Raw genomic sequence first — 11,853 nt, 5'->3', positions numbered from 1 at the left:
CCAATTTACACGTAACAGACGCGATGTAAACACGCTCCAAATATTAACTCGCTTAATCTTCCTAAGAACCCAAGAGGTTGTACTATTATTATCCCCAGTTTACCAAAGTTATCCGGCAGTCGAGTGAGGAAGCCGGAGTCCCGGCGGGGCATTACATCCCGGTACTAAGCGCTACCATTTTGCTAGCGGCCGCTGAGACTCAGAGAGGTGCGCGCACCAGCCCAGAGACACAAAGCGAGCGCCCCCAACAGGTGCCCCGCGCGCCCGGGACCGGGGAATTGAGCATCCAAAGCCCGGGCTGCGGTCAGGAGCCCTTCGCCCCTCCCGAAAGAACCACGCCCCTAGGAGCCCCGCCCCGGACGTGCTGCTCAGGCTCCACCCACTCCGGGCCCCTCCCCCGCAGCGCAGGCCAATGGCGACGGTCCTATAAAAAGACTTGCTCCGCGCTTCTGCTAGGAACTGAGTGGAGGAATCGCTCGTGGAGTCCTGGTTTAAGCCAAGTGGTCCCAAGTGCGCCAAGGCGTGGAGATCCGGCGGGAGACGCAGAGTCAGAGCACGCCCGTTTCCCGTCTCGCAGCCGGCACAGCTAGAGCCACGATCGCAGCGCGGCCATGGAGCCCAGCAGCAAGGTGAGGATAACGGGGCTGTGCGCCCCGGGCGGAGATGTGCTGCCTAGCGCCGGGGCCGGGAGCCCGTCCGAGGCCGCGCGCGCTTCACGCGGCCGTCCCGGGCTTCACGCGGTCGGGGCGGGGGCCGCGGATCAGGGGCTCGGGAACCGCACGTCGCACACGACCTCGGCGGCTCCTCCCGCGCGGGGGAGGGGGCCGGAACGCGGCGCCCATTGGCTAAGAGGGCCGAGCCCCCGGCCGGGCCCCGGCAGGGCGCGGAGGAGGCGGGACCCGCCCGGAGCCCGCGCCGCGCCCGGAACCCGGGCCTTGGGGGTGGCCAGGAGGAGAAGGCACTTCCTCCAGGCCTGGGTTGGGGGACTGCACGCTGCGCAGTCCTCCGGGGATGTGGGGCCTTTTCCCCAGGCTAGCCGCTATCTAAATAGGATTTCTCAGCACCTGTGAACTGGCTTGCCCCCCAGGGGGCCGATTTACTGTACCCCTCCTGGGTGTGCGACATTGTTTCTTTCCTGTAGCGCCTTTGCTTTGTGTAGAGTTTGTTCTAGTCTCTTTTTAAAATTTTAAAACATTTGGATTTTCCCATCTTAGTATAGGGAAGCAAAAGGATGCGCACCTTCACGCCTCTCCCCCCACCCCATTCCCTTTTTAAAGCTAAGAACCGCGCGGACATGGGCTAAATCCCGGGCTGCCCTTACTGTGGGCAGTGAAGGTGTGTGATGGGACCCTGTAGTGTGAGCCCAGGCTCCCCCATGCCTGTTGAGCTCCTGTGATTTGTTCCTTAGCCCACGGACTTGAGCTGAGCGGTACTTGAGCTCTAGTTAGCTCCCGGTGGTCCTACTGACTGTAGAGCCACGATGATACGGTGTAACTTAGTAAAAATACAAAAAACGGAAGATTGAGGCCCAGAGTCTTTCAGAAGCTATTAAACTGCTATCTTCGGTTTCTCCACGTAGAACTTTTCTCTCCCGCTTCTTCAAAAGGAAACAGTCTTACTATATTGCCAGACCCGGGTCGATCTGTCCGCCTTTTTTCCTTGGATTTTATTTTTATTTTGTTTTGGAGACAAGAGTCTTACTATGCAGCCCTGGCTGCCCTAGAACTCTATATAGACCAGGCTGGCCTCGAACTCAGATCCGCCTGCTTCTGCCTCCCAGGCACCACCACACTCGGCCAAATACTTGTTTCTTGAGTGGATAAGGTGAATATTCTGAGTGCAGAAGAGTGAAGGTGAAAATTGTCTGCCGCTGGCTCAAGGCTAAACTGTTTTTTCCACGTCGTTCTGTGCTTCCTCCCCAGGAACACACAGACGGAAGTAAGTTTCCTAAAGTCGCACAGATCCTAAGGTCTGAACTCTTTTCACTAGTGTCTTAGAGTTTGCTTAACTTCTCGGGCAGCCCTTGTGGTGTCTGGAGCAATGCTTCCGCTGGTTCCACCTGTAAACCGTGGAATACCTCCTTCCCGTAGTTTATATCTGGACTGATGAATTCATGTACTTAAAACTGTTTATACCAATAGATTTTGTGCTTAAATAAAACGCTGCTGGAAGCACAAAAGAGCAGCTGTAATACTTTGGTTTTTTTTGAGAGGGGGTCCTGGAACTCACTATGTAGACCAGTGGACCAGACTGTCCTTGAACCCAGAAATTCACCTGCCTCTGCCTTCCAGTGCTGGGATTAAAGGCATGCATTACCATGCTCAGTTTAGGTTTGTTTTAATTATCTTGTGTCCATTCTGGGGAAAAAGTCCTTTGGAGACCGCTGATTTCTCAGTCAGGGCTATAGCCTTTTGTGCTATACATTAAAACGGAATCCTGGTGAGCTGTTTCTCTGTCCGGCATTTCTCTGATGCACTCCTCTACTTATGAACTCCCCTGAGTGGGAAGCAGGGAGGGGCAAGCTGCTCTCCTTGGCCAACGGGGGTTTGCCTCCTCTGTATTTCCCTTTTTGTGGCTATCCTGGCTAGGCTAGCCCATAGGCTAGTCCCTGATGCCCTTTTTGCTACTGGTAAGTCTCTTCACCCAACAGAGGACTTTAAAAAAGCCCCCCCCCACGCCCTTCAGGATCCAGTGGTAGAAGAACGGAATTGAGACTCACGATGAGGTTTTGAATCCTCATTGAGCTTAGTTGCCTGAGCTGCAGAGTGGGGGCAGTTTTAATCACTAGAGGGCTAGAATTGAGCAGCGGGGGAGCTAAAGGCACTTTACTGTCAGGCTTGAGGATCTTAGTTCATCCCTGGGACTCACATGGTAGAACCGATTCCTGCAAGTTGTTCTCTCCGCCCTACACAAATAAGTAAGTAGATGTAACTTAAAAGTTTAAAAAAAAAAAAAACACAAGCCAGGCAGGCTTGCAAGAGGATTTCTGAGCTTGATGCTGGCCTTGTGTATATGTTGACTTTCAGCTAGTAGCAAAGGCCCTGCCCCTAAATAAATAAACAAATAAATAAGTAGAATTTGGGGAGAACAAACCCAAAATATGTGTGCCAGTGCCGATAGTTGTTTCATAAGCCATCCTTGCTTTCTTGAATTCCCATGGCATGCTGGGCCCTGGGTAACCTTGAGTAACCTTCAGTCTCAGCCGAAACCTGAATCCTACCTGCTTGTGCTTTTGGGGGACGAGGATGTTCTTACTCAGGGGCCTCATTAAAGCTCTCATTGGTCTGGAATCTGGTGTGTGGAGATAGCACCCACTGGGGTGAGGGATGGGAGGGTGAGTGGTGCTCAGGGTGTCAGGCCCAGAGCTGAGCCATCTAGTGTGGCTGCCTGCCCTGCCCCGGGCTTCTGTTTCAGCTTTCTGCTGAGTATTTGGATCATTAGAAAAGCACCTCCCAGTGCTGGGGGCATGCGCAGCTCAGGGGTAGCCCTGGGTTCCATCCCTGTGATGTGAAGGGAATAGACACAACTACTTTAAACACTTTCTCTTGAGATCCTCACTGCTGCACTGTTGGGGAATGGGAGTCCACGATGACCTTAAAGTTCAGAGAAAAGTGACTTCGTCAAGGTTATATGCTGAGTCTCCCCATCACCCACCCCCCCCCCCCCCCAAAAAAAAAACATGCTTTTCTAACCTTTGTAGGTACCATGAAGATTAAGGGAACTCATCAAGAAGAGACCCAGACATGGTTTAGCCTTCCCTTTTTTGTTTGTTATTCGAGACAGGGTTTCTCTAGCTTTGGAGCCTGTTCTGGAACTAGCTCTGTAGATCAGGCTGGTCTCGAACTCACAGACATCCGCCTGCCTCAGCCTCCCGAGTGCTGGGATTAAAGGCATGCGCCACCACAGCCCAGCCTTAGCTTTTACAGTTCCTTTTACAGAGGGGAAACTGAGGCTAGTAAAGTCCAAGACAAAGCTGTCAAGATTCGAGGTGTTCAACGGGGCCAATGAAATCCCCTCTCTTATCCCATCTCCCACCAGTCCCAAGTGGGCAGGAGTCCTCAGGCTTCAGGACTTCACAGCCATTTCTGGGCACTGTAGGAGTGTAAAGCTTGCCTTAGATATAGGTGGACACCTGTGAAGGAAGTAGCTTTCCTGGAACCTCGGTTTCTTCTCTGGTAATTGTGGATAAGACTGTGTCCCATGTCCTCAACCAGGGAGGTAGCTGTTAGAAGTGGAAAAATCTTTTTTTTTTTTTCTCCCTTGGCCAGCTTAGATATACAAACAATGTAAACAGCCTCAAGACCATCCTCATCCAGGGCTGAGCCACCCTCGGGTTCCACCTTTCCTTGCCCCTCAGTAGGTCAGTCCCAAATCCCCCACTAATCAGCTTGTGGCTTCAGAGAGCGGAGCTTTACCCTGTGCCTCCTACAGGGTATCAGGGCCCGGAGATCTGCTCCAGCACCAAGGGTACAAACATCAAGCCCACCCCCACCCCCAGCTGACTGGCAGAGCTAGGAGGCCTGGAACAAAGGGGAAAGTGTGCAGCATTGGCTTGGGGCCCTGCAGCCTCACCCCTCACCTCTCTCCTGGGTACAGAGGTGACAAAGCCATTCAGTCTAGCAACCACTGTCCCAGGATGGCAGAGGCCAGAAAAGCTCCTGGCGGACTCAACAGCTCAGGGAGGTTGTGTCCAGGCTGGCCTAGCCCAAAACAAATCTCCAATTGTTACCTCCCTCCCGGGGAGGGGTGGAGTAGAGCCCGAGGCTCTGTCATTCAGCCACAGAGCCCTGGCTGTGGCTTATGCATAAACTTGAGATTTTGCAGTAACGGAGCCAGGGGCTCCTGGGCCTCGAACCTGGCTTTTGCTTAGCCAAGGCTTCAATGCCCAGAAAAGGCAGAGCATTCTTGCCAGGCCCCCACCAACGAAGGCTTTAACTATCTTGGCATTTGCTGGATAGAACATCTGTCCAAACTGTTTAATTCATAGCTCATGTCCCCTGTCCTGAAATTGGGAGAGTCCGGGGAAGGGGTACTCAGATACTGCCTTATTACCGTATCATATGTCCCCAGCCTCTGCTCACCAGGTTTGTTAGATGCGGGCCACCTTGTGCAGCGAGCTTGAGGAGTGCCCAATCTCTGGTCTGTCTTCACAGCGGAGTATGTGCTGGAAGGCCCTCTGCTGGAGGGGGCGGGACTTTCTTGGGGTGGGGTACCTGGCTAAAGGGAAGAAGAAAACAGTGCCTCTTGAGCATCAAGCTGTGACTGTCCTCCTGACCTGAGCCATGGCTTCCTGCTCAGCTTTCCCAGTGTGGCTCTGAGTGGCTCTCCAGGATCCTAACCATATATCCATGACGCTCTAGGGTCACCGCTTCTCCCTACCACAGCTTTGGGTACTGCCTATGGTGGCCATGTCAGTCATGTGTCTGGCATGGTATGGCAGTCCTCAGCATCAGCTCGCTGGATAGTGCTGCTAGCTGCTGAGGGGATTTCCTTCAGTTGGGCACTGGCTTAGTGCCTCGGTAGGCAGCTTTGCCATTAGCATTGTGGGCTGCATCAATGTGCTAGCCCTGAACCGCGTGGCCATAGTGACCATCTTCAACCTCACCCAGACACTTGGTCTCTGTCTGGTCTTGGGACCACCATTTTCTTCTCCATAAAGAGGTCCTCCAACCCCAACAGCCAGAGTATGAGATTCAAGGCCCTCTTTACTCCAGAGCTGTTAGTGTGTCGTGTCGTCCCACGGGCAGTTGCCTCTCGGTACCAGATCTTGTGAGTTAGTCTACTCTGTTGGCCCTGTCCTTGCTCCTGCCCAACTCATATCAGTCAACTGGACCCACATCTTGCCTGACCAGGGAGGGTATCCCACCATAATGTCACTTCTCCAGTAAACATTTACTTGTAAGAGCTGACCTGTTTCCACAGCTGCCAGCGGTGTCTCCCAGAGTACTGCATAAGGGGATTGCCATTCTCCCCAATACTTCTGATGATAGTGACTGGGCGTGCTAGGTCCTGACTCTGAGCCATCTCTAGTAAAATTCCCAGATATTTCTGGGAAATAAAATTGGATTTTAAAAAGCACAGAAGTAATGGAGCAAGCCAAAGAGAAACAGAAAAGTCAAAGGACAAAAGCATCTTTCTTCCCAGTTTCCACAATTAGCAGTTACTCCCGGTAACCCTCGAGTGCAATGTTGGTGATAGTTCACACTTCTGTGTTGTGCAACCTATCCCATTCACCAGCCCAAGGTGCTTACTTCAGTGCCTGCGCAGTTAAGTCACTGACTTACGTCTAGCAGCCCAGAGGATTTTGAGGTTAAGGTCTGTACCGGAGATGTCCTTGTACAGGTCGTTAACTCTCTTCCTCACACAATATAATTGTACCTGGAGCTTCTGCTTTGGTTTTTCTTTTTCTAACAAGCCACCCGAGGCTCTTCATTTCAAGCACATACAGATGTTTTGCATTCTTTCCAACAGCTGCATACTATTCCATTACAGGCATGCTTCGCTGTGACTGGGAAACAGGGCCCCTGCACTTTTTTTTTTTAAATTCTGCTCACCACCTGATGCATTATATGCTTTCTTTTTCTGCTCTGGCTGTCAACTAAAATATCAAATGGCATAGACAGGGATTTGCTTCAGTTTCTAACCGAATCCCATTCACTCAGGTAGCGCAGAGAACGTGTGTTCAGGCACAGTCTTCACTCTAATGTCTAAGGAGAACCTCACTGAGAAAGGAAGCTGTAGGGGAAGGGGTTTTCAGACGGCCACAAAAGTGGAAGATCTGTGACTTACGCTTGCTGAGAGTGGCAGTGACCTGTCTATGCCCAATCTCAAGCAAGTTAATTTTATCGGGGCTGCAGAGATAGTTCAGCAGTTAGAAGCACTGGCTGCTTTTCCGGAGGACCCAGGTTCAAGTCCCAGCACCCACATGGCAGCTCATACCTGTCTGTAACTCCAGTTCCAGGGGATCTGACACCCTCACACAGATATACATGCAGACAAACACCAGTGAAAAGAACATAAAAATAAATTAATATATTAAAAAATTAATTTTATCTCAGCTGGGTTGGTGCCAGCACAGCACTAAATGTACCATAGGAGTGTCAACTTCTTCAGGGTCCCTTTATTCCCTGCAGGCTCTGACCCACAGACCAGGGAGGTATTTCTTTGCTCCTCACAGGAAGGACAGACACCCCCTTTCAGCTACTTAAGGAGGGTGGCGTGATTTTTCCTGAAAGGCTTTGAAAATCCTGCACCGTTCAGGAATTGACTTTGCATCCGGCAGCTCAAGGACCTACATTTCATCAAGACAAACTGTCTATAAAGGGCTGGATAGCAAATGCTGTTGGCTTTTGGGCCACAAGATCTGTCTGCCTTGGCTTGCCGCAACGGCAGCTGAGTTGGCACAGAAACCATGAACATGAGTTTTGTTAATGGTCATGGAAATTCTGATTTAATGAAACTCAGCCTTACCCTTTAGAAATCTAAAGCCCATTCTTAGTTGGTAGGTGGGATCTGGTCCCTCTGCCCAGCAGTGATTGTCAGCCAACCTTGTCTTAGAGTAAACTCCAGCAAAGATGCCCAAAAGGTTCCCAGCCCTTGGCTGCTGGCTTCAGAACTAGCTGCTGGGATGGAATTTGACCTACATAGAAAGCACCAGGTAGAAACCTTGTTTCCTTCAGGAACCAGTACCGGGAAGTAGTGGGGAGAACCTGACCAGGAAGAACAGAACATGTGCTACCAGAGTTTGCCCTGCCCCCCATTTGAACCTTCAGAGAAGTCCCTGAACCCCAGGGTAGGAGCTTTTTCCTCTGAGCCTGCCATTCTCTGGTAAAGTAGAAGCAATCTCTTCTGGAGTGGAAAGAGTATGTTCATGGTGGTCAGCCAGGATGGGAGCAGCCCCTGGCAGGGTGCCTGACACATTACTGGTGCTGCTGATAAGTGCCCGGCTCCTCCTCCTCCCCCTGTAAAGACCCTGTGCACCGCCTGCCTCCAGGGCCACCACAGTTCCCAGGAGTCAGTCATGCAAGTTTTAACACCACTAGAAGGCTTTAAGGAAACTGATTCAAGAGGAATCAGGGCCTAAGGTCACATGAAGGTCAGCGTTGTGGGATTAGAGCATCACTGTTAAGATTTGGGAGGCTTGATGGAATCAGAGTAAAATAGCGGGCTCGGAGTCCGGAGAACTCTAGTCCTGCCCTTAGCCTCTATGCTTGCTAAGAAAGCAGGGTCCCTGTTCCAACCTCATCTTCCTTATCTATCAAATGATCATGGCACATGGGTGTGCAATATCTTGGATTTTTTTTTTTTAGAATACTCAGAACTTTACTCAAATGCATTTTTAGAAAAGATATGTGTATATATACATATATGTGTGTCCAATATATATATATATGTATATATATATATACATATATATATATATATATATATGAATGAGTAAAGGGGGCTGGACCTCCTCCCTGCCCCATAGGACTAAAAAGCTTCAGTGGCTCATGCTCCCACACCCAAAGACCATGCAGGAAGCAGCAGAGTAAGACAGAGTGACATCTAAGCTTGGACTCTCCTCCCACAAGGAAACACCCTGCCTCTGCCTCCTAGTGGTGATGCCACGTCCCATCCCGCCCTCTGCCAATATTGACCAAGAGTTTGCTCCCCGACAAGCCAGGCTGGAAGGGCACACAGGTGGGGTGAAAAGGCCAGTGGTCAAAAGCTATCCACTGTGGCCTGGGCTGTTCAGTCATCCCAGCTAGTGGGAATAAAGGTCCCTGAAGCTAATACTACACCAGTTGCTTTCTGGGACAGGGAAGAGGGGGACATGGAAGGCCTCTTGTGCGGATGCCTGAGCTCAGATGAACTGAGAGCCCATGGAGCACCTAAGGGGTCTGTTATCTGACTCAGAGGTCTCCTCAGAGGGCTTGGGAAGAGTGTCAGCAATTTCCACTTCTCAGAGCTCTGATGTTCCAGCATACATAAGGTGTCATTCTGATGAAAGATACATGGAATGAGTTTTACCCAAACAGTAAGTTGAGAGGTAGGTCCTTATGGATGTTCTCCACTCCTTCCCACCCCTGGCATTATTCTGCTGCAGGAGCAGCAAAGCCAGGTTTCCTTCTCCGGGTCCGCAGTCGCTGGCAGATGAGTGTGTTAGGCTAGAGGCTGTGGAGCACACACCAAGGGAAAGACTTGAAAGGGTGTAGGGTGTGCTAAAAGATGCCTCGTTCTCAGGTGCAGTTTGCCGCCCTCCCTAAGACACAACCATCACAGGCTGGTAAAGATAAGCACATGCTGAGTGAGTGGGTTTCAATCTCATCTGCTAGCTACGACTACGGTGGCCCAGCTGAGGGTGGCTTCCTGTTCTGACTTCATTCAGCAAACACTTGTTGATTGAGATTTCCCAGGCCCTAGAAAACCAAGGCTCAGAGGTAGGGCCTGCCTCAAATCCTAACAAGGTAAAATGATGAGTAGACTGTATATCCAAACCTTATTCCCCTTAATTCTAAGTCGGCAGTGATCAAACAGGGTGTGGAATGTGGGGGACCTGGGGCAGGTGGCAGATCTCGGTGGCCATGTGCCTACCAAGGGGCGGGAGCTCCATTCCTCCCCTTTAGCCTTGCTAACCACTCATTTTCTTAACCTGGCCCTCTCAGCTACCCCGGTTTCTCCCTCTCTCTGCATGTACTGTGCTGTCCACCTGGAATCGCTGCCTTCCTACTTGGCAGACTGGGTGTTTGCCCTTCAAGCTGATTCCAATGTCACCTACTGGGAATTGAGTTTTGATTGCCCACAGGGCAAACTTAGAAGTGTGTCTTCCAGAGCCTCCTCAATTCCTCAAGCACCTCTACTGAAATCCAGGTGCCTTGGATGGTCATTGGGTCTGCTTCCCCCACACAGGAGCTCACTTGACTATTAGCCATCTCCTTGGCCTCAGGCATGGGCCTCCTGGGTACTGAGCCCCAGTTCTTGCACGTGGCAACTAGACCTGTTTCACTGAGTGTTTAAAGTTCTAACAAGGCAGCCTACCTAGGTAGATGTAACCCCATACTTGGTAGGCAGGTCTTCTAGGTCTTCTACAGTGGAGTTAGACCTTGGCCTGCCAGTGGCAGAGTCCCTTAGGAAGGGGTTTGTCTTTGTTCCCCAGCAGCTTTCCACCCCTCCCCGCCAATCCCCCTTCACTCTTACCTCCGCCTGTTGAATAGGGCCTTAACGAGGACACGCCTAAGGATCTCTGTCAGCAGAGCCAGACTTACTATAAACAAGCCTGCTGTCACAGTGCGCACCTCACCTATCCCATTGCAGCAGCCGCTACTCATGTGTTCTGCCTGCGTAGTTGTTGAGATATAATAATAAAATACTTTGTTATAAGTAATGTGAAATCTTGGGCTCATAAAAATTTGTTGTAGCTGAGTTCAGTCAGTGTTCAGAATTCAAGAACTGCACAAGGGTCTAAAATGAAGTATCATTTTTACCCTACCTCTGGCCAGCCACCCAGGACCCCCAGTGTTCATTATTATCTAGCCTAAGCTAGCCCTGAACTCAGATCTTCTTGCCTCTGCTTCCTAAGTGCTGAGATTAAAGATGTGGGCCCACAATACTCAACCTTCATTATCCTTTATATATATGCATTTAAAAGTGGTTATTCATATTCCTCCCTCCAATTTTTTTGTATCATAGGTGACATTCAATATGAAGCTGGCTTTTACACTTATAATTGTGATTGTATTTGGGAGACTGTCCCAAACCAATACATCTGATATATTCTTTAATATTCCATTATATTGCTATACCATTGATTACTAAACCATCGGTGTGTTCTAATGAATATTTGCATACCTTAAGTATTGCACCTGAGAACAGCCTGAGCCTGTCCCTCACAGACAACCTGGCACATGGTGGGGCCCAGCTGTCACCACTGAGCCCTGCCGCTGATGTTTACCACAGCCTCTTGAGTCCCAGTGGTCACCTGATGACCCTTGGCTTGGCTGTCATGTGCTCGCTGCCCACTCAACCAGCAGCCCTGGGTCTGGAGGCTCCCTAGAGAGCTGGGAGGCAGGAGCTTTGAGGACCCTGCCTTTCACTTTGGTATTTGGTATTTGGGAATTGAAGGGAAGCCGCAAAGAATGAGTTTGCAAGGTCAGCCAAGGAGAAGCAGACAGACGGACGCTTAGAGGGCAGGCCCCAATATTCTGCTGTGCGCGCTGGGGCAGACACAGACCTTCCCCTTTCTCAGCCTCTGATGTGACAACTGTCGCTTTGGCAATCCTTGTCCTGCGTGCGGGCTTCTGGAAAATGAGAAGACCTAGGAACATGTCTGCTTAACAGCTACGCCCAGCTCTATCTAACAATCTAGAAGTGAACACCGCTTCTCGGTATTGTGGGGAAACAGGCCCAGAGTCCCAGACAAGCCAAGGTCTGGCTCAGACGATCCTCCACTGTCCTGGAGTCTCACACGACTCAGAATTCCAGGACTCTCCTTCTGGACCTGCAGTGCCCAGCCCAGCCCAGTGCAGGTGTTCTACATCTGCAGACTCCTGTCTGTTTTCTTTTTTGGCATGTCTCCCCAGCTCTGCTTCCCCACACCCAGTGAAGGGCCTGCCTCGTGTCGCATTTCTTGGCTTCCTCGTTTGAAAAGCTGGAAGGAGTCCCTTTTGTCTACCCAGGTGGACACTCACTGGCCTTTCACCTCTGTAAGCAGGCCCTTTCACCTGCTGGCCTCTCCCCTACCTGCTGCCTCCAACCCTGTGCTCCTTAGGATCCAGTGCTTAGTCACCTCGGGTCATGGACTGTTTGAATTACATTTCTGGCTGGTGTTTCACCCGGGCACAAGTGACCCTGAAAGCTTATGGTTTGGGGATG

At 50.9% G+C, this 11,853-nt stretch overlaps 1 protein-coding gene across 1 annotated transcript in view; it reads left to right on the top strand.

The window, feature by feature from the left end:
- Positions 1-429: 429 nt before the first annotated feature.
- The window catches only part of Slc2a1 (solute carrier family 2 member 1), a 28,707-nt gene continuing 17,283 nt past the window's right edge, over positions 430-11,853 (top strand). The window contains exon 1 of the mRNA XM_005353348.3: positions 430-629. Within this exon, the coding sequence (XP_005353405.1) occupies positions 612-629 (18 nt within the window). The 5' untranslated portion in view covers positions 430-611. The remainder of the gene's footprint in view (positions 630-11,853) is intronic.

The sequence above is a fragment of the Microtus ochrogaster genome, chromosome 10, assembly GCF_000317375.1.
Source record: "Microtus ochrogaster isolate Prairie Vole_2 chromosome 10, MicOch1.0, whole genome shotgun sequence".
Classification (NCBI taxonomy): domain Eukaryota; kingdom Metazoa; phylum Chordata; class Mammalia; order Rodentia; family Cricetidae; genus Microtus; species Microtus ochrogaster.
This window is presented reverse-complemented; position numbering and strand designations above follow the sequence as displayed.